Here is a 22,484-nt window from a genome sequence, read left to right on the forward strand (position 1 = left end):
ATGTGCCCGGACTAGTGCCCGGAGCAGGACGATCTGCTGTTCAGGAGAACCGCTGCTTACGTAACTATTACGGGATTTTCAGTGATTTAGTTGAGCCCGAGATTACAATAAAACACAGCGTTCTCAGCAGTGACTGAACTGTTTGTTTCGAACCGTCAGGGCTTCATAAACAAGGTAATATTGCAGATACACACCCAAAAAAAACAGCGTTAATCGGAACTTCCGGTCTAGTTCCGCTTTAAAGGACTTACACTCTTGAGGCCTCTTCACATCCATCTTCTCCATGACTCTGTCAGAGCTCCATCAGGATCATCCTCTTCTCTTCAGACCAGAGAACAACATCAGTCCTCAAGGATCCTCCAACACATCTCAGACCATGTTTTCCGCCTCCTCCTCCTCCTCCTTTCACCGACTTTGAGGAAGATGGTTTTCTCGCCGACCCTGATCAACAGAAACAGCTTCAGTCTACACTTTTCTTAAGATCGTGTCTACAAGTTTTGTACACTGCTAATTCTCCTGCACCAAAGTCCATAGAGAAAAATCCTCGTTTTTACCTTGCAGGGTGGGAAATGAGCTGCTGTGAAATCAGAAAACAACTCACCGATGGAGGCAACAGTGGATCGACAACAACTCCGTGTCCTGTGGTGCAGAGGGTTAGTAGTTAAGAAAGCGACAAAAACATCAGGAAACGATACTATAAAAGACTTAAGATATTGTCGAATTAAACAGACGTAGGTTTTTATTGGTTCGGCCTTTTGTCGAGTACTTAAACAACCACGTATCTTTGTCTCAGGCTCTGAGTAACGCTTTTCCACACATGTACACATGTGCACGTGCTGTGGGCGTAGCTGGTGAGCTGCCAGTGCATCCACACACGACGTATGAACAACAGAAAGGTCAACAGAGTCCGGGTTATATCGTATGCACTCGTGTTTAATTCATGTCACACACTGTAAATAAACCACTGATCCGTGCGTTAAATATATCCCGACTGTAACGCGAGGCATCCATTTTCTTCATTTTCCTGTTTGCGTGTGGATTCTGAGGCAGTGGCGGCGCAGCGTCGGAAAAGACAGAAAGGAAATGTTTGTTTTTAAACGTTTATTTACAACCATCTGACGAGCTAACATACGGTAAAGGACGCGAAGGAAAACGGCTTCAGAGGCGAAGAAAATCCAGTGATTTTGTGACCTAGACTTCGGAGTGATGTGGTGCTTACGGCGATGCAAAACTGAAACCTTGAAACCTTGGAGCCCGGACGTGACTTCACAGACCCTGAACTCAGCAGGAATAAGACCTAGAAGACATTAAGGTTAAGATTTCTTGCACACGCTGTGACCTTCAACGTGATATTTACAAGTGATTCCACTCATAAGACTTTTGATATTTACAGACGCAACACGTCGACAACATCCTCCGTCGTCCACACCTACAGTCCGACGTCCGTGGAATACTGTCCGCACTCGTCTGCGCTCACGCTCCGGCCTGCAGAGGAGCGTCCAGAGACTTGATGTGAACACTGGGCAGAGTGAACCAGGCCAGCGGCAGCTCTCGGCCGGCGCTGTCGTCCTGGAACTTGATGTTAAGGTAGAAGTCTCCGGTGTAGAGGAAGAGCAGAGCGCCCGCACACACGGTGCTCTCTCTGGGTTTCACCTGACCAAGGGAACGAAAAAAACAACTTTCAACAACCTCTCGATTTTGTCTAGCTCATTTACGTAGGGTGCAAATAGCCAAAATGGATGCCAAAATTAAAAAACGCCGACTTCCTGTTGAGTTGAGGCCATGGTCTTCCCACCAGATTTCGGGAAATTTGGGTGGAACTCAATTTATGCCGAAGTTATCGGGGACTTCCTGTATCGGGGCGAATGGGCGATATTCGCCAAGGTTTGCCATGGTCACGGCGTTTTGAATCCGCAAATCCTTTCGACAGTTTTGCCAACATTTGCTCCTAAGTAGATTTGTAGAAACGTACGTAGATTCACAAATCGCCAAAATGGCCGACTTCCTGTTGAGTTGAGGCCATGGTCTTCACACCAAGTTTCAGGAAATTTGGTGGAATTCAATTTATGCCGATGTGTGACTTCCTGTATCGGGGCGAATGGGTTTGCCATGGTCACACCGTTTTGAATCCGCAAAAACTTTGGACAACTACGCTAACATTGCTAACAAACATATATTATTGTGTCACCCCGACACGCCGTTTCTTGCTATATGCGGACTATGCAGCTGCATAGGGCCCCACGGCCACCAGGGGGGGCCCCAAACTGCAAGTTCAGACTCATATTTTATTAGATTTTTGAGAATTAAAAGTCTTTATTTGCATGTATTGGATGCATTCGTTATGCATAAAGTGTTTGTGGGGTAATCAGAAAAAGTTGGGAATCTCTACCTCGAGTTCGGAAAATATAGGGGCCCCCAAATAGTATTTCGCATAGGGCCCCCAAACAGCTAGAAACGGCCCTGGTGTCACCTCGCTGGCAGCTGAGCCTCAGCTAAACCCTGTGTTTAAAAGACGGTGAGGTCGTGGGCCATGTTTTCATTATAACATAATATTAAGTGGGGGGGGGGCCGCATGTGGCCCCCGAGCCGGCAGTTTGACACCTGTGCTTTACACCATCATCTTTTTTTATTTACTCGTACCAGATTGTTCAACATTTTCCTTCGGTTGTCATCGTCGCAGCAGCTTTAAAAAGCACAAGGCGTTTCTTGTGAATTGAAAGATTACGAGCAGGAGTTCTCTCTACTACAGGGGTTCTCAAAGTTTTGATACCTGAGGGCCAATTTAGGAACCCAACATTGGACTGAGGGCCAAAGGCAAAGGCAAAAAAAAAGAAAAAAAACTGAAAGAAATCCCATTTGTAATAACTATGGCGTCCAAAATTTGACAAAACCGACATACTATACTATGTCGTTAAAATTTTTAAAATTTTCGGGGAAAACATTTTTTGTCCAAAATTTGACAAAAACGTTGTACAATACTATGCCATCCCAAATTTGACATTTTTTTTCAAACAAAATTTCGGTCCAAAATTTGACAAAAATAACATATATGCCGTCCCAAATTTGACATTTTTTTCAAAAAAAAATTAGGTCCAAAATTTGACAAAAACGTCATATGTATAAATTACATATATGCCATCCCAAATTTGACAATTTTTTTCAAAAAAAAATTCGGTCCAAAATTTGACAAAAATTACATATATGCCGTCCCAAATTTGAAATTTTTTTCAAAAAAAAATTTGGTCCAAAATTTGACAAAAATTACATATATGCCGTCCCAAATTTGACATTTTTTTCAAAAAAAAATTCGGTCCAAAATTTGACAAAAACGTCATACTATACTATGTCGTCCAAAATGTGACAATTTTTTGGGAAAAAATTTAAATGCCAAAATTTGACAAAAACGTTGTACAATACTATGTCGTCCCGAATTTGACAATTTTTTTCAAAATAAATTTGACATACTATACTGTGTCACTATGTCATCCAACATTTGATGACATAGTAAATACAGTTGTACAGTTTACACTTATTGGTCTGTATCCAGTAAAGTCCAATGAACATTTAACAAGCTTAGTAGCTCCTGGATTAAAACTATCAACTGTAATTCATTGCGGGGCCGCCAGAAATGTTTCTGTGGGCCGCCATTGGCCCCTCGGGCCTCACTTTGAGAACCAATGCTCTACTACATCAAAGCATTATTCAGCGTTGTGGGTTTTTCCCGCTCCTCCACAGCCTACATGTGGAAAACCGCTGCTCATTGTTTCATGGCCGGCGCTGAGAAAAGTATAAATACATGAAGCTGTGATGAACAGGGATATAAAGTCATTTTTTGGTTTAAAAGTGACTGATTTTGCTGCTTCCGCTCACCGTGTCGATGTAGAAGGTGTTGGAGCCGACGAAGGTCACGGCTTCCTCCAGGTCGTAGTTCTGGACCCCGTTCTGATAATCCTGATAGGGAACCACAGTCAGAGCCAGGGGTCCCACGGCGTTCTTGCTCCGATTGGTCAACTTCACCTCCAACGCAACGGCGTCGCCCACTTTACAGTCGGCCACGACGTCGCAGTCGCACGGTTTCCCGTTCACCAGAACGTCTGAGGGGAAAAGAACGAGGAGCTGTGACACCGACGTTCAAATATGGCAAATTAAATCGATTATTAAACTCTTTTGATGAATCGGTTTGAAGCTCTTTTTTTCAAGATTAAAACAAGAACATTTGAGAACGTCATCATTTCCAGGTTTGAGCAACATTTTATGGACCAAACAATGACTCGATTAATCGATTATTAATCTATTCTGATAATCGATGAATCAGTTTGAAGCTTTTTTTCATGATTCAAAGCAAATTTATGATTCTTTCAGCTTCTTAAATGTGAATATTTTGCCATTTTTTTTGCTAGATATCATTTAAACTGAATCATTTTGGTTTGTGGACAAAAAAACAACAACATTTCTAACGTTTTCTGACGTTTTATGGACCAAACGATGACTTGATTAATCAGTTTGAAGCAATTTTTTTCATGATTAAAACAAGGTTTCAAACTGTTTTAGCTTCTTAAATGTGAATATTTTCTTGGTTTTATTTGCTCCAGATAACAAAGAAATAATTTAAAGTGAAATATTTTGGTTTGTGAACAAAAACAAGAACATTTGAGAACATAATTTCCAGGTTTGAGAAACATTGACCGACATTTTTTAACGTTTTATGGACCAAAGACTCGATTAATCAGTTTGAAGCTTTTTTCCATGATTAAAACAAGATTTCTGATTGTTTTAGCTTCTTAAATGTGAATATGTTCTGTTTTATTTGCTCCATATAAACAAAGAAATCATTTAAACTGAATTATTTTGGTTTTTGGACAAAAACAAGAACATTTTTAAAATTTTCTGACATTCATGCACCAAACGATGACTCGACTAATCGGTTAATCAGTTTAAAGCTTTTTTTTCCATGTTTAAAGATCCATGATTAGCTTCTTAAATGTGAATATTTTCTGTTTTATTTGCTCCATAAAACAAAGAAATCACTAAAAACGGAATTATTTTGGTTTGAGGACAAAAACAAGAACATTGTTTATCGTTTTTCTGACATTTATGGACCAAACAATTACTCAATTAACCATTTTGAAGCTTTTTTTCATGATTAAAACAAGATTTCTGATTGTTTTAACTTCTTAAATGTGAATGTGTTCTGTTTTATTTGCTCCATAAAACAAAGAAATCACTAAAAACTTAATTATTTTGGTTTGTGGACAAAAACAGGAACATTTTTAACGTTTTTCTGACGTTTTATGGACCAAAACGACGACTCGATTAATCGAGAAAATAATCGTCGATGAGAATAAGGGTTAGTTGCAGTTCTACACGCCGCCTTTCACACGTCATCTCCACTTCATCTGTATTCATCGGCTCTAATGACCTCAAACAGGATCAATACGCTCTGTTTGTCCTCAAATTCATTTTATCGACATCATCGGTGGAGTCGCCAGAGCTGCGGATGTTTAACGCGATTGTCTGCTTTTAATTTTTTGCACGACTTATTTCCCCCGACATGCACCGTCGTCATCACAGCGCCACCTTCTCCTCTTCTGTCACAATCATCAACAACAACAACAACACAACACAATTGCGTTCATTGAGTTCAATTCAATTCCTCTAATGTGCAGCCAGTGGCTCCTGAAGTGGCACCTGATGCACCTGAAGAACACACAAACACACAAACACACACAAACACACAAACACACAAACAAACACAAACACTCTCCAGTGTCAGAGCCCACGGCGGTGAAAACCACACAGTGAGTCAGAGTCTGTGCGACAGCCTGATGATGTGGACCGTGTGGGCGGCTCAGACTCTTCTGAGAGAGGGGAAAAACCCTGGGGAGGCTGCAGCCACAGGGGGCGCCATTCACTGTTAAAGGACTAGTTTAGAGGATTTACATAATTAGAATTAGAGTCTGCTTTTGGCGTATGACCACTTAAAGAAGAAGAAGAAGAAGAAGAAGAAGAAGTGTCTCTGTCCTCCAGGCCTCCATTTATATACCGTCATGGTTTCTACGATAAAGTCCAGAGACGACAAACGACGCTCACGCGGGTAATTTTGTGTTTTCTCATCGTGTCGACTCTTTAAATCAGGACTGGGTGTTAGAATCACACATAGATCCAGTATTGTTTTACTATCCATAAGTAAAAAACCTCAATACCTTTTTCAGAACTGACTAAAATATTCCAGCTTAACGTTAGCAGCACTAAAGCTAAAGCTAAAGTCACGGCTATGCGATCTTAGCTTCCCTTAGCCACAGGTGAGCAACTACAGGTCACATGTCTCTTCATAATAATACAAACATATATTTATGCTTAAGAGTTGGTAAATTGTCTTTGTATTGGTTTGATTTTGTATTGAACCCATAAATAAATACATAAATAAGTACAGTTTAATCAAGCTAAGGGCATAGTCCGACTAAGACATAACTTGGAGAAAATTTACTGGTCGTGTAAGTCTGACTGTATCCTTCAATGTCCAGGTCAAAGACCGGGCAAGGAAATTTTGGTGCATACATACAAAGTCCGACTCCAGTCTGACTAAGCATACATGCAGGAGTAATCGGACTATGAGTCGCATTATCTGGGTATGTTAGTCCGGCTAAAATCGGACTAGTTTTAGTCGGACTAACATACTACCTGTATGTTAGTCCAATACCTTTGTATTGAACCCATAAATAAAGGAATAAAGGCCATAGTCGGACTAAGACAAGCAATCGGACTACTTGCTGGGTTCCAGTATACATACAGAGGAGACAATTGATTAACTGGTCATGTACTGATTCGACCTCAGTAGGTGGCGCTGTATCTTGCAGTATCCTCCTATGCACATGTAGAAACACAAAGTCCGACTCCAGTCTGACTTAGCGTACACATGCAGGAGTAATCGGACTATGACTCGCATTATCTGGGTATGTTAGTAGTTTTAGTCAGACTAACATACTACCTGGATAATGGGATTCATATAACGTGTTTACTGTACATGACATTAAGAAAACTGGGTTATTGTCTTAGTCTGACTAAAGTTGGACTTTTAGTCAGACTACATGAGACACTGATGACGTAATGTGATTTTATGATTTTATAATTTTATAACACCATATTCTTATTCTGAAACCCTGCTATTTGTGTTAGTTGGTAAATTGTCTTTGTATTGATTTGATTTTGTATTGAACCCATGAATAAATGAATAAATCAGTGCAGTTTAATCGAGCTAAGGCCGTAGTCGGACTAAGACAAGCAATCGGACTACTTGCCCGAGTTGGAGTACATATACACGGAGGAGACAATTTACTGGGCGTGTAAGGCTGACTCTACCTCAGTAGGTGGCGCTGTCTCTTGCAGTATCCTTCTATGCATGTGTAGAACACAAAGTCCGACTCCAGTCTGACTAAGCGTACACATGCAGCAGTAATCGGACTATGACTCGCATTATCCGGGTATGTTAGTCCGACTAAAATTGGAGTTAGCCTTAGTCGGACTAACGTACTACCTGGATAATGTGATATATTCATAACATGTTTACATGACAGGAAAGCTGAGTTATTGTCTTAGTCTGACTAAAGTTGGACTTTTAGTCAGACTACACGAGCCACAGATGAAGTCATGTGATTTTATCATTTATTTTGTGTAGTATGCACAAACGTTTGTGTCAGTATGCTTGAATAAATAATAAATAAATAAATAAATAATATGTCTGCAGACGACAGATACGACCTCATATTTACCCCGAGATCATTTTCCAGAAACTTGAAAGTAATTGGTGTTTTTTGACTGGTTTTATTTTTAACTGAAAAACGCCTCTGTATGTACAAACACATGCATATATATATATATATATAAATATATTAAATATAACATGTCATCACCAGTGGGCTGCCGGAGCCTATAGTGACACCTAAGCAAAGCTAAGTTATATTTAGTTGAGTTCAAAGTCTTGTTGCTAGGCGATGTGTAAATTATAGGTAGCCGACATTAGCTCCAGGACTGGGAATAAATAACTTCACATTAAAAGTGAACAAAAGAGGGAACGGTTAGAACGTCTGTACTCCCACACACACACGCACGCACACACACACACACACACACACACACACACACACACACTGGATTGTGTGTCAGCACAAAGACAATCAACAGATTCAGAAAAACAAGCTGTGGGAAGAAAGAAAAGAAAGAAAGAGGATGAGCAGCTTTATTATGGTTTTATGAGAGAGGAAAAAATAACTGACTAAAATATTCCAGCTTAACGTTAGCAGAACTAAAGCTAAAGCTAAAGTCACGGCTATGCGATCTTAGCTTCCCTTAGCCACAGGTGAGCAACTACAGGTCACATGAGAGTCTCTTCATAATAATACAAACATATATTTATGCTTAAGAGTTGGTAAATTGTCTTTGTATTGGTTTGATTTTGCATTGAACCCATAAATGAATACATACATAAGGACAGTTTAATCAAGCTAAGGGCATAGTCCGACTAAGACGCCACTTGGAGAAAATTGATTTATTGGTCGTGCACGTCTGACTCCACCTCAGTAGGTGGCGCTGTATCCTTCAATGTCCAGGTCAAAGACATTTTGGTGCATACGGTGCATACATACAAAGTCTGACTCCAGTCTGACTCAGCGTACACATGCAGGAGTAATCGGACTATGAGTCGCATTATCTGGGTATGTTAGTCCGGCTAAAATTGGACTAGTTTTAGTCAGACTAACATACTACCTGGATAATGGGATTCATATAACGTGTTTACTGTACGTGACATTAAGAAAACCGGGTTATTGTCTTAGTCTGACTAAAGTCGGACGTTTAGTCAGACTACATGAGCCACTGATGACGTAATGAGATTTTATGATTTTATAATTTTATAACACCATATTCTTGTGTCAGCTCAAAGACAATCAACAGATTCAGAAAAACAAGCTGTGGGAAGAAAGAAAAGAAAGAAAGAGGATGAGCAGCTTTATTATGGTTTTATGAGAGAGGGGAAAAAATAACTGACTAAAATATTCCAGCTTAACGTTAGCAGAACTAAAGCTAAAGCTAAAGTCACGGCTATGCGATCTTAGCTTCCCTTAGCCACAGGTGAGCAACTACAGGTCACATGAGAGTCTCTTCATAATAATACAAACATATATTTATACTTAAGAGTTGGTAAATTGTCTTTGTATTGGTTTGATTTTGCATTGAACCCATAAATGAATACATACATAAGGACAGTTTAATCAAGCTAAGGGCATAGTCCGACTAAGACGCCACTTGGAGAAAATTGATTTATTGGTCGTGCACGTCTGACTCCACCTCAGTAGGTGGCGCTGTATCCTTCAATGTCCAGGTCAAAGACATTTTGGTGCATACGGTGCATACATACAAAGTCTGACTCCAGTCTGACTCAGCGTACACATGCAGGAGTAATCGGACTATGAGTCGCATTATCTGGGTATGTTAGTCCGGCTAAAATTGGACTAGTTTTAGTCAGACTAACATACTACCTGGATAATGGGATTCATATAACATGTTTACTGTACATGACATTAAGAAAACCGGGTTATTGTCTTAGTCTGACTAAAGTCGGACGTTTAGTCAGACTACATGAGCCATTGATGACGTAATGTGATTTTATGATTTTATAATTTTATAACACCATATTCTTGTGTCAGCTCAAAGACAATCAACAGATTCAGAAAAACAAGCTGTGGGAAGAAAGAAAGAAAGAAAGAAAGAGGATGAGCAGCTTTATTATGGTTTTATGAGAGAGGGGAAAAAATAAGGTTTTTATCCGCAATCGAGGATTTAACGAACTAATCCCGATCTTAACCTTCAGCACGAACAAACCCCGACAGGAACGAGGAGACTCGGCTCCTCGAGGGGGATCTCCGCAAACGTTGGCCTCTCTCTCTCTCTCTCTCTCCAGAGACGACTTCAAAGGTCGAGACAAACCAGCGCTTTAAAAAAAGCATCTGCTGAGCGTTTCCTGTTGTGCGGCGCAGCGTGAAGCGGCGTCTCTGAAGCTCTTCACTGGTTTTACCTCCACGTCCATCTGTGCAGACGAATGAGCCTCAGCCCAAAGGCTGAGTCTGATCCAGCAGCGTTTAAAAAGGGCTAAATAAACATATTTTTAATTCCGCTGATATAACTGTGGTCTCCGCTCTTAGAAATAAGGGTTCCAAAAGGGGTTCTTCTACAAGGGCTGAGGTTCTACCTGGATGCGTTTGCTTCTGAAAAAAACCTTTTCCTGAAGAAAGGTTTTTTCAAGGGTTCTTGGTAACACTTATGGTTCCAGTAAGAACCATTTTGACCCAGAGAACCCTTTAAAACCCCTTTCCTGAATAAAGGGTTTTAAAAGGGTTCTTTATAACCTTTCTAAAAAGGTTCTACCTGGAGCCCAAAAGGGTTCTCCTATGAGGACAAGCCGAAGAACCTTATATGGTTCTACTTGGCACTTGTTGTTAAAACTCACATAGAGTCGTGTTGCACATATATGTTAGTTATGGAGGTCTACTTACATACATTCACTTGTTTTTATGCTCAAAAACCTCCTAGTTGCTGTAAACGAGCCGATAGAAATCTGTCTTTTCTGACGCTGTTCCTCAGCCGCGATATTTGAGACTCAACTCTCTCAACCCGGAAGTGACATATTCAGCACACCAGCTCTCAGAAGCGCAGCTCCCCCCTCTGGAGCGGTGGATGCACTGCTCCTCATTATCAAAACATAGTTTTAACAAGTGTTTAAAAATAGCTTCTTCACGACTCCCCGCCGCAGTCCCTTTTATGACCTTTGGGTTTCCTTGGGGGAGGAAGAGGAGGATGAGGAGGAGGAGGAGGAGGAGGAGGAGGAGGGAACCGGAAAATGAAGAAGCTCGTGATGATCTGTCCTAATAAAACAATGAGGCCACAAAGCACACGATGTGAGGAAATGTCAGCAGTGAGTTAAAGTGCTGCTTCAGCAACAGGTTCATCATCACAAATGTTAGATATCGTTTAAAAAGTGGCTTTGACTCCTGTTCGCCGCTGGTTTTACTGTATCTGTAGCAGCGTCTTTAACACCTAGGACACCATTGCCGGGTGGTTTTCACCCGAGCAAATAAATGTATGTGATTTTCATGAAAATCAAGTTTTCATCTTCATTATTATTATTAGTTTTTTTTTTTTTTTTAGAAATGTTTTGTTCCCAAATTCCTAATGTTCCAGTCATTTTGGAGAATTGTTATATTTGTCCCCTCGTGATGCTCCCCTCATTTTGTTAGACATGGCACAGTTTAAAATAAAAGAACACGACTTAAAATTTGTCATGTACTGTCATGTTTTCATATATTTTGATGACGAGTACTTTTTATCGGGTGTATTTTTTTATCTCGGGTACTAATCACCCGGCGTTTGAGTGAATTTGAGCGATAGTGTTCTAGGGTTAATAAACTGAGTGGACTGGATTGTGCTGACTGTTTTAAGACACATGTTATGTAACACACACATGTGCAACACACACACACACACACACACACACACACACACACACACACACACACACACAGCTCTGCCCAGATGCTGCTGAGACACTGAGGCAGGCGTCGCCACGGCAACCGGGAGAGAAACACACACACGTGTATATATATATATATATACATATATGAGAGAGAGAGCCACAGATTAAACTACCACTCTGAGATTAAATAAGCTCCGCCCCTCACCGTGTTCTCCCATCACCTGTGAAGAGCAGGTGAAGATAAAGACGGTGTGTGTGTGTGTGTGTGTGTGTGTGCAAATGTATAATAAATAAAAAAGAGGTAAAGGTTAGTTTTTAATGCAGAAAATGTATATTTACTAGGGGTGTTGGAATATGGATTCCCATAGGAATCGCGATTCTAATCATCCACGATTCTGAATCTATTCATAAACTTCTAAAAATCGATTTTTCTAAAAATATTATTTCCTATTTTGAAAAATCACACAAAACACCAGTTTGTGTTATTTGTGTACAGTTTATTTTTGTAGCTTCTGGGAGAAAAAGGCAGCTTAAGTCTAAGCTTTTATTTATGCAAGTTTTTATTTGTTTTGAATGAATAAATGTTAACTTTTGTCTTAAGTTTGCCTTTGTGTGATCACATTATCACATTATCTTATACAAACTGTGTTGTTTTGATGCCATAACTTGCCTTAACACACTATGCATTGAATCAGTTTTTGAATCGAGAATCGTGAGCCGCCCAAAGACTCACATCGCTAATATTTACCCATGTTAAAAAGTGAAATTACGTAACAAAGAACATATATTTCAATGAAAAAGCTTGAATATTTCTGTACCAGACTCAATCATTTCTGCTCTAAAAACAAAAATTAAACTGAGAAGAACGGAAATTGTTGTTGCTGGGGTTAATTTAGAGTCCAGTTAAAAGAATGGAATAAAAAATACAACACAAAAAAGTCCTTAAATATAATACAGTTCATATAAAAAAAAGAAGTATAAAGCCTTTAAATAAGAGAAACCCTATAAGAAGTAATGAGGAATTGTAAGGAATCCTTAGCGACAATCAAGACAACGTTAGACTTGTTATAAAATGAGAAACTCAGAAGTCATATTTCAGCTCTGACTCTCAGTGTCAGTCGTCAGTAACTTATCCAAAAACCCTCATCTGTCACTTTCACAGCTCACTGTGTCCAGAGTCATCGATGAATGCTCTGATGGAGCCTGAGGATGAGCTTTAAAAGGCTGAGGAGAGGCTAAAAATAACCCTGAGAGCCTCCAGTGTGTGTGTGTGTATATATATATATATATATATATACACTGTACCCACACACCCTGAAGCCATCTGCCCCTCTTTTTATTATAATTATGCCCTTAACAACCTGAACTCACCTGGTATCTGTTTGACAGCTATTGTCCAGTTAATTTAAGGTGGACATAAAGATAAAAACACATCAGGGAATTTTATTGTTTTCTTTTATAAACGCATGCTTCGCTCGCAGCTACAGAGTAAAAGTGATAAAAAATACAAACTGATGCTCATGCTCTGTCCAGGTCGTGTTCACAAGGTATGTTAGTCTGGCTAAAATCGGACTAGTCTTAGTCGGACTAACATAGTACCTGGAGACTGGGATTCATATGACATGAAAATTACATGACATTAAGAAAACCAAGTTATTGGCTTAGTCTGACTAAGCGTACACATGCAGGTATGTAAGTCCGGCTAAAATCGGACTAGTCTTAGTCGAACTAACATACGACCTGGATAACGGGATTCATATAACGAGTTATTATCTTAGTCTGACTAAGCGTACACATGTTGGTATGTTAGTCTGGCTAAAATCGGACTAGTCTTAATCGGACTTACATACGACCTGGATAATGGGATTCATATAGCGTGTTTACCTGACATTAAGAACAACCAGTTATTGGCTTAGTCTGACTAAGCGTACGCATGCAGGTATGTTAGTCCGGCTAAAATCGGGCTAGTCTTAGTTGGACTAACATAGTACCTGGGGAATGGGATTCATATGACGTGACAATTACATGACATTAAGAACACCCAGTTATTGTCTTAGTCTAAGTGTACACATGCAGGTATGTTAGTCCGGCTAAAATCGGACTAGTCTTAGTCGGACTGATAGACGACCTGGATAATGGGATTCATATAACGTGAAAATTACATGACATTAAGAAAACCAAGTTATTGGCTTAGTCTGACTAAGCGTACACATGCAGGTATGTAAGTCCGGCTAAAATCGGACTAGTCTTAGTCGAACTAACATACGACTTGGATAACGGGATTCATATAACGTGTTTACATGACATTAAGAACACCCAGTTATTGGCTTAGTCTGACTAAGCGTACAAATGCAAGTATGTTAGTCCGGCTAAAATCGCAATAGTCTTAGTCGGACTAATATACGACCTGGATAACGGGATTCATATAACGTGACAATTACATGACATTAAGAACACCCAGTTATTGGCTTAGTCTGACTAAGCGTACACATGCAGGTATGTTAGTCTGGCTAAAATCGCAATAGTCTTAGTCGGACTAATATAAGACCTGGATAACGGGATTCATATAACGTGTTTACATGACATTAAGAAAACCCAGTTATTGGCTTAGTCTGACTAAGCGTACACATACAGGTATGTTAATCTGGCTAAACTCGGACTAGTCTTAGTCGGACTAACATAGTACCTGGATAATGGGATTCATATAACGTGACAATTACATGACATTAAGAACACCCAGTTATTGGCTTAGCCTGACTAAGCGTACACATGCAGGTATGTTAGTCCGGCTAAAATCGGACTAACAGACGACCTGGATAACGGGATTCATATAACGAGTTATTGTCTTAGTCTGACTAAGTGTACACATGCAGGTATGTTAGTCCGGCTAAAATCGGACTAGTCTTAGTCGGACTAACATACGACCTGGATAACGGGATTCATATAACGTGTTTACATGACATTAAGAACACCCAGTTATTGGCTTAGTCTGACTAAGCGTACGCATGCAGGTATGTTAGTCCGGCTAATGTGAGTTGTGAGTCGGCAGTTTTTGCCGTGGGCGTAAAGGAAGTGAAAAAAGATTTTAAAAACTGGTTTACCTACAGTACTACCGGCTAATTGCCGTATAAAAAGATATCAGTGTGCTAAAGTGTAATGTTGCAGGCGCCGGCGTCCACGCCATTTTCCACTCACATTCTGGATTATGATTTTAACGTTTCTTGAAACACCAAAATGGCTCCTTTAATCACGTCTACGGGCTTTTTTAAAACGCAGTCAACATAACTCAGCGTTTCACGCCGTTTAATGAGCGCTCGCACGTAATGAAGTGGCCAATTAGCCGAGATGAGAGATTTCCCTCAAGCCTTTCTGCCTCTAAACTGGAGGAAGTGAACGTGGCCCCGGATTAGACTTTTAATCCACATATAGTAATACCTTATATTTGATACAGAGTTTTTTTATACATATGATATTATTTTTGAACGCGCCGAACTCGTGTCTGAGCTGTAGATGAGCCTTTTTCCCTCTCATTATAATTCCAATTCTCACTCACTTTCTACCTTTTCACAGGGTGACACCTCATCATCTGCGAGGCGGCTGAGTCACCCTCTGATCCATTACATCGGTATGCCGGAGAGCGCCGCAGACGCCTGCCTTTCTTTCACTTTTGTGTCGAAAAACACAATGTCCCAGAGTTCTTGTCTCGCTGCCAGATTTAACTGCGACCGAGGGCCGAGGGTGCGAGGCGTCGCAGCTCTGCGCTGTGACCTTCACAAAAGTTAAATCACAAGTTAGACTTCAGACGGCACCAACCAGACACTTTCAAAAAAGCACCGATGTCTTAAATAACTCGATCTTTTTCCAATGTTATCAACGCGTCCATTTCCCCCCCCAACCCAAACTCCCTCAACTGTAAAAACTTGTAAAATCTACTGTGTTTCCATTCAGATTTGTCCATGCGCGAATCTTTGAAGTCTCATAGCAGGAAAGGACGTGTTTGCTGTGGTTTGTGTGCAGCAGATTCATCGCCTCAGCAGAATAACTTTGTGAATATTTACTCTGTCTCCGCTCCGCTATATCGTCTTAGTAAACATTACACATCAGCAGAATATGAGCTGTGAGTGGTTCTCCGACCTCACCTGTAACCAAACAGCAATAAAAGTGCAATGATCGCATTTTTATTCTTTCCAAAATGTCAAATTAAACTGCCTCGGTTAAGAAAAACACAGGCACTATAACTCTTAAACCTTTCTAACCTTCATTTTGGGATTACGGTCAGAAGATTTAAAATAAACAAGGACTGCCTAATGCAGGGGTCTGCAACCTTTAGGATGAAAAGAGCCATTTTTGTCGTCTCTCCACCCAAAAATTCATTTGGAGCCGCAAAAAAAACCCACAAGATGAAGATAATAACACATATAAAGGTTTTTATACAGACGGACTATATACAATAGTAATAGTCTCTTTCATTTATGACTTTTAAGAACTACAACATGTTCAGTTTATACCCAACCTCTAGACCCCGTAGACCTGGTTCTTCCATTGTTTCATTGTTTGTGGCAAATTAAAGAAATTAAAATTAACCCACTTTGAAATAAATGAAGCAAATATTTGGATTGTATGTTGTTCGTGCTCAAGAAAACGGTATGTGAATCCAAAGATGGACAGGACACATCCAAACATGTACTGAATATTGCATTTTACGTCGACATTGGATGTTGCACAAGATATTAAAACACTTTTATTTGTCGCCTTGATCTCTAAAGCTACAAGGAGCCACTGCAGAGTGGCTGAAGAGCCACATGTGGCTCTAGAGCCGCAGGTTGCAGACCCCTGGCCTAATGGGTGCCAATCGCCAAAAATGGACGCCAAGATTTCAAGTGGCCGACTTCCTGTTGAGTTGAAGCCATAGTTACGTTCGACTTTTTTGTTCGTCTCGGTCTATAAGTCTCCAAGTTTTGCGAAATTTGGTGGAACTCAGCATATGCCGAAGTCATAGGGCACTTCCTGTTTCGTGACGAATGGTCGAAATTCACCAAAACGTCAATGGTTAAAATCCGAAAACCTTTTGACAACTTTTCATCTTTGATGTGTCTCGTACAAATCGGTGTGTTTTATATGTCGGTAAAACAAACCTGCCTCGGTGAGTTTGCTCATTTACGTATTGGGTGCAAATCGCCAAAAAATGCACAACAAAATTCAAAATGGCCGACTTCCTGTTGATTTGAGGCCATGGTTACGGTCGACTTTTTTGTTCGTCTTGGTCTATAACATCTTCCCACCAAGTTTCGCGAAATTTGGCGGATCTCAACGTATGCGGAAGTCATCGGGCACTTCCTGTTTTGTGGCGATTGGTCAAAATTTGCCAAAACCCCCTGCGGTTGCCGTGGCCAAGCCGTTTTCAATTCGCAAAACCTTTTGACAACTTTTCCCCTTTGATAGGTCTTGCACGTTTTTTAATGTTGGTACGACAAACGCTCTTGGTCGAGTTTGCTAATTAACGTAAGGTGCAAACCACTAAAATTCTAAATGGTTGACTTCCTGTCGAGTTGAGGCCATGGCTATGGTCGACTTTTTTGTTCGTCTCGGTCTATAACATCTTCCCACCAAGTTTTGCGAAATTTGGTGGAACTCAGCATATGCCGAAGTCATAGGGCACTTCCTGTTTCGTGGCGAATGGTCGAAATTCACCAAAACGTCAATGGTTAAAATCCGCAAAACCTTTTGACAACTTTTCATCTTTGATGTGTCTTGTACAAATCGGTGTGTTTTATATTTCGGTAAAACAAACCTGCCTCGGTGAGTTTGCTCATTTACGTATTGGGTGCAAATCGCCAAAAAATGGACAACAAAATTCAAAATGGCCGACTTCCTGTTGATTTGAGGCCATGGTTACGGTCGACTTTTTTGTTTGTCTTGATCTATAACATCTTCCCACCAAGTTTCGCGAAATTTGGCGGATCTCAACGTATGCGGAAGTCATCGGGCACTTCCTGTTTTGTGGTGATTGGTTGAATTTGCCAAAACCCCCTGCGGTTGCCGTGGCCAAGCCGTTTTCAATTCGCTTTCCTTTTGACAACTTTTCACCTTCGATAGGTCTTGCACGTTTTTTAATGTTGGTACGACAAACGCTCTTGGTCGAGTTTGCTAATTAACGTAAGGTGCAAACCACTAAAATTCAAATGGTAATCGACTTCCTGTCGAGTTGAGGCCATGGCTACGGTCGACTTTTTTGTTCGTCTCGGTCGATAACATCTTCCCACCAAGTTTTGCGAAATTTGATGGAACTCAGCATATGCGGAAGTCATAGGGCACTTCCTGTTTCGTGGCGAATGGTCGAAATTCACCAAAACGTCAATGGTTAAAATCCCCAAAACCTTTTGACAACTTTTCATCTTTGATGTGTCTCGTACAAATCGGTGTGTTTTATATGTCGGTAAAACAAACCTGCCTCGGTGAGTTTGCTCATTTACGTATTGGGTGCAAATCGCCAAAAAATGCACAACAAAATTCAAAATGGCCGACTTCCTGTTGATTTGAGGCCATGGTTACGGTCGACTTTATTGTTCGTCTTGGTTTATTACATCTTCTCACCAAGTTTCACGAAATTTGGTGGAACTCAACGGATACCGAAGTCATAGGGCACTTCCTGTTTTGTGGCGAATAGTCGAAATTCGGCAAAACGCCAATGGTTTCCGTGGCCACGCCGTTTTAAAATCCGCAAAACCTTTGACAACTTTTCACCTTTGATGTGTCTAGTGCAAATTGCCATGTTTTTTTTATGTCAGTACGACAAATGTGCTGGGACGAGTTCGCTCATTTAACGTAGGGTGCAAATCGCCAACATGGACAACAAAATTCAAAATGGCTGACTTCCTGTTTAGGTTGAGACCATAGTTACGGTCGACTTTTTTGTTCGTCTCGGTCGATAACATCTTCCCGCCAAGTTTCGCAAACTTCAGTGGAACTAAATTTTGCGTGCGTTTCACCTTAGGGGGGCGCTTTTGTGCCCTTGAGCAACACACATACAGTATATCTGGTAACTATGCCAATATCGCATTTTTGCCATACCTGAAATGCATGCTAAGTTTCAGATCTTTTTATGCACGTTAACACCCTCAAAAATGACCGCAAAGACACAGATATAATAATAATCTGAAGGAACGGCTCAGGCTCTAATTAAAGCATCTTATTACAAAACAAGACGTATTTTCGTGCTTGTAACGGAGCTCAGAATTAGAAGATATTGATGTGTAAGAGCTGAGACAGTGAGTGCTCATCAAAGGCCATGCTCAGCATTTAAAGGCGAATCTCTCTTAATCATATATGCTGTAGAATTGAGAATAATTAGGGAAAAACCTCCCCCTTGGACGACTTTGATCGTCTTGAAGTGAAGAGCTGCTGCTGTTAATCTCATCAGATAATCCAGTCTGCTTGGTTTGAACAGAAACAGACGAGTACAATCTGTGTAAATCCATTTATTCTGAACGTAATCACAAAGTTGTGTTTCTTTAATGACTGCAGCCACTGTCACAGTCCATAAAGTCACTCATGCATGGACAGCAGACAAAGTGGCTCCTGATAAAGCGCCGACTAAGAGAATTGATTTGCAGTCGGGCAGTCGATACCGTCGCCTTTATTAGATATTAAATAAAAACGTGTGCAGGCGAGTTTTTGTACGACAGCGGTTTGAAGTGAGTTCACTCTGTGGCTGAGGACTGTTTTCTAAAAGGCTGATGAAGACGACGCCTCATACGTCTAGTAAACGCGGTTAGCTTAGCGACAAGTTGCCCGGCTCTCGAAGTCGCAACAACATATGTATTTAACATAGTGCTGGGCACGCTAACGGCGGTTAACCGCGTCAACGTCAAAGCACGTTAACGCGTGATGTGTTTCCATGACGACTGACCGGAAAACGGCGTGCGTGACGTCATGTTTACGCGACTCGCGATTGTTAAAATGAGTCTCTAAAGTAACGCTAAACTTTAAAAACAGAGGCACACATACGCAGTACACAGGTACGCTGGTTATTTGTTAGCGCCGCTCTTTTTTGTTTCATTAACAGACCGCTACAGTTCGACTGTAGGCGCGCTAACAGGCGCTAACACAGCTAATTGGTAAACGGTGCCTGGGCTGACGTCATGTTTACATGATTCCCGATTGTTAAAATGAGTCTCTAAAGTTAACGCTAACCTTTAAAAACAGAGGCACACGTACGCAGTACACGGGTACGCTGGTTATTTGTTAGCGCCGCTCTTTTTTGTTTCGTAAACAGACCGCTCCAGTTCCACTGTAGGCGTGCTAACCGGCGCTAAAGGAGCTAACACAGCTAACGAAGCCAACTGGTAAAGGGTGCCAGGGCTGACGTCATGTTTACGTGACTCGCGATTGTTAAAATTAGTCTCTAAAGTAACGCTAAACTTTAAAAACAGAGGCACACATACTCAGTACACAGGTACGCTAACGTTATTTGTAGCTCTGCTCTTTTTCGTTTCATACACAGACCGCTCCAGTTCCACTGTGGGCGCGCTAATGGAGCTAACACAGCTAACCGAGCTAACTAGTAAACGGTGCCTGGGCTGACGTCATGTTTACGTGACTCGCGATTGTTAAAATTAGTCTCTAAAGTAACGCTAAACTTTAAAAACAGAGGCACACGTACTCAGTACACAGGTACGCTAACGTTATTTGTAGCTTGTTTCATACACAGACCGCTCCAGTTCGACTGTGGGCGCGCTAATGGAGCTAACACAGCTAACCGAGCTAACTGGTAAACGGTGCCTGGGCTGACGTCATGTTTACGTGACTCGCGATCGTTGAAACGAGTCTCTAAAGTAACGCTAAACTTTAAAAACAGAGGCACACAGGTACGCTGGTTATTTGTCGCGCTGCTCTTTTTTGTTTCATAAACAGACCGCTCCAGCTAACACAGCTAACCAAGCTAACTGGTGAACGGTGGTAAACCTGGACTGACGTCATGTTTTACGTGCCGTGGCGCCAGAGTCCAGGCACCGTTTACAAGTTAGCTCCGTGAGCTCCATTTGCTGCGTTTACCACTCCTTTAGCGCCGTACTGGAGTGGTTTTCAAATGTTTAGAGTTTAGCGTTACTTTAGAGACTCATTTCAACAATCAGGAGTCACGTAAACATGACGTCGCGCACGTCGTTTTCCGGGTCAGTCGTCACGTCGTGCGTCTACCTGCGCATCGCTAATTTAATACCAACATATTAACAAGTGCTCAAGCTTTTAGTTTAGCTAGTTTTTAAAAGCTGGCTGTTGTATACGAGGCCAGGTGCAAACGGGAGTCCTTTTTTTTGCTTTTTAACCGTTTCATTTGGAGATTTAATCAGGGAATAATTGGACAACCTGAGCGTGGAAAAACCGCAGATAACAAAGGGCACTTGAGCGCAGCGTCGGCCGCGCGACAACAAACAAAACAAGAGAAGCGGAGCGCCACGGAACATACGATTCAGCACACACACACACACACGAGGAGCGCGTCGTTTCGAATCGGAGTACGGTCGGCAAATATTTACTCGCTGGGGACGAGCGCTCATCGGTTGTGTAACGTAGCTTCGCCTCGTGCTCATCTGACATAATCTCGGGAGAATGGAAAAGCAAACACGGCGCTGTACAATGGAGCGCCGTATCAATTCCACAGTGGACACGGCAACGACGTCCACGCGCTGCACTGTTTTGACTCATCCGCAGTCGAGTCATTAATCAGCCTCCACTGTAGTGAGGTCTAAACGCGTCTGCAGTCGTACGCCACCAGACTCACTCCCATTCCCCTGCCTCATTACACCGACTCTGCCTCTTCTTCTTCTTCTTATAATCATGTTCCAAGTCTAATTATGCAAATGAAAGCACTTTACCTTCAGTGCAGTATGTGTGTAGGTAGAGGTACCTTCAGGCACCGCCCGGTGGAATCCCTGCCCCCGACGCTTAAACTCAAAGCCAGCCGAGTTGTTTTTGCCGACACCGGCATCGATCTTTTGTTAAATGAGGTTAAAAACAACAACAACAACAACAGCAAAAGAACAACTTCCAGTGACAGGATTAGTTTTCATGAGATTGATCTCAGGAAAACCTCTTTCCTCCTCGTTACGGCGAACAGTACATTACGTGCACGATAAACTTGTCGGACCAAATACTTGACACGTGCAAAAACAAGGGGTCTGCAACCCGCGGCTCTCGGGGCCACATGTGGCTCTTCAGACCCTCTGCAGTGGCCCCGTAAGGCTATGTTTTAAATTCAAAGTGAACGTCTCTTATATACATAACTATACATAAAATCCATGTGGGTTAGTTTTGATTTCCTTACTTTCCCACTAAGATTGGAAGAACTACGTCTATATAATTCTGTTTTATTTAAAGCGGACCAAGACAGGAAGTTCCTATTAACGCTGTTTTTTAGTGTGTATCTGCGTCATTACCTTGTTTATGAAGCCCTGAAGGTTCTAAACAAACAGTTCAGTCACTGCTGAGAACGCTGTGTTTTATTGTAATCTCGGGCTTCAGCGAGATCTCTGAAAAAACCCGGTCCGGTTACGTAAACAGCGGTTCTCCTGAACAGCAGATCCTCCTGCTCCGGGCACTAGTCCGGGTACTAGTCCGGGCACATCCGGTTGCGTACATTGAACCGCAGAAGAAGAATAACGTCCGTTGTGGAGGTGTTTCACGAGCGACAGTGTCTTCTGCGGCGGGGAGTCGTGAAGAAGCTATTTTTAAACACTGTTAAAACAATGTTTTGATAATGAGTAGCAGTGCATCCACCGTTCCAGAGGGGGGAGCTGTGCTTCTGAGAGCTGGTGTGCTGAATATGTCACTTCCGGGTACTGGCCAATCACTCTGTCTTCTGGGTGAGAGAGTTGAGTCTCAAATCTCGCGGCTGGGAAACAGCGTCAGAAAAGTCAGATTTCTATCGGCTCGTTTACAGCAACTAGGAGGTTTTTGAGCA

At 41.5% G+C, this 22,484-nt stretch overlaps 1 protein-coding gene across 3 annotated transcripts in view; it reads right to left on the reverse strand.

Annotated features, from left to right (window-relative positions):
• Window positions 1-801: 801 nt before the first annotated feature.
• Window positions 802-22,484, reverse strand: part of trappc9 (trafficking protein particle complex subunit 9) — a 213,826-nt gene continuing 192,143 nt past the window's right edge. For all 3 annotated transcript variants that reach the window (XM_083899962.1, XM_083899963.1, XM_083899964.1), the window contains exons 21-22: window positions 3,871-4,094; window positions 802-1,653 (exon numbers count right to left, since the gene is read on the reverse strand). In XM_083899962.1, coding sequence (XP_083756088.1) covers window positions 1,474-1,653; window positions 3,871-4,094 — 404 coding nt within the window. In that variant the 3' untranslated portion in view covers window positions 802-1,473. The remainder of the gene's footprint in view (window positions 1,654-3,870; window positions 4,095-22,484) is intronic.

The sequence above is a fragment of the Microchirus variegatus genome (assembly GCF_963457635.1).
Source record: "Microchirus variegatus genome assembly, chromosome: 13".
Taxonomy (NCBI): domain Eukaryota; kingdom Metazoa; phylum Chordata; class Actinopteri; order Pleuronectiformes; family Soleidae; genus Microchirus; species Microchirus variegatus.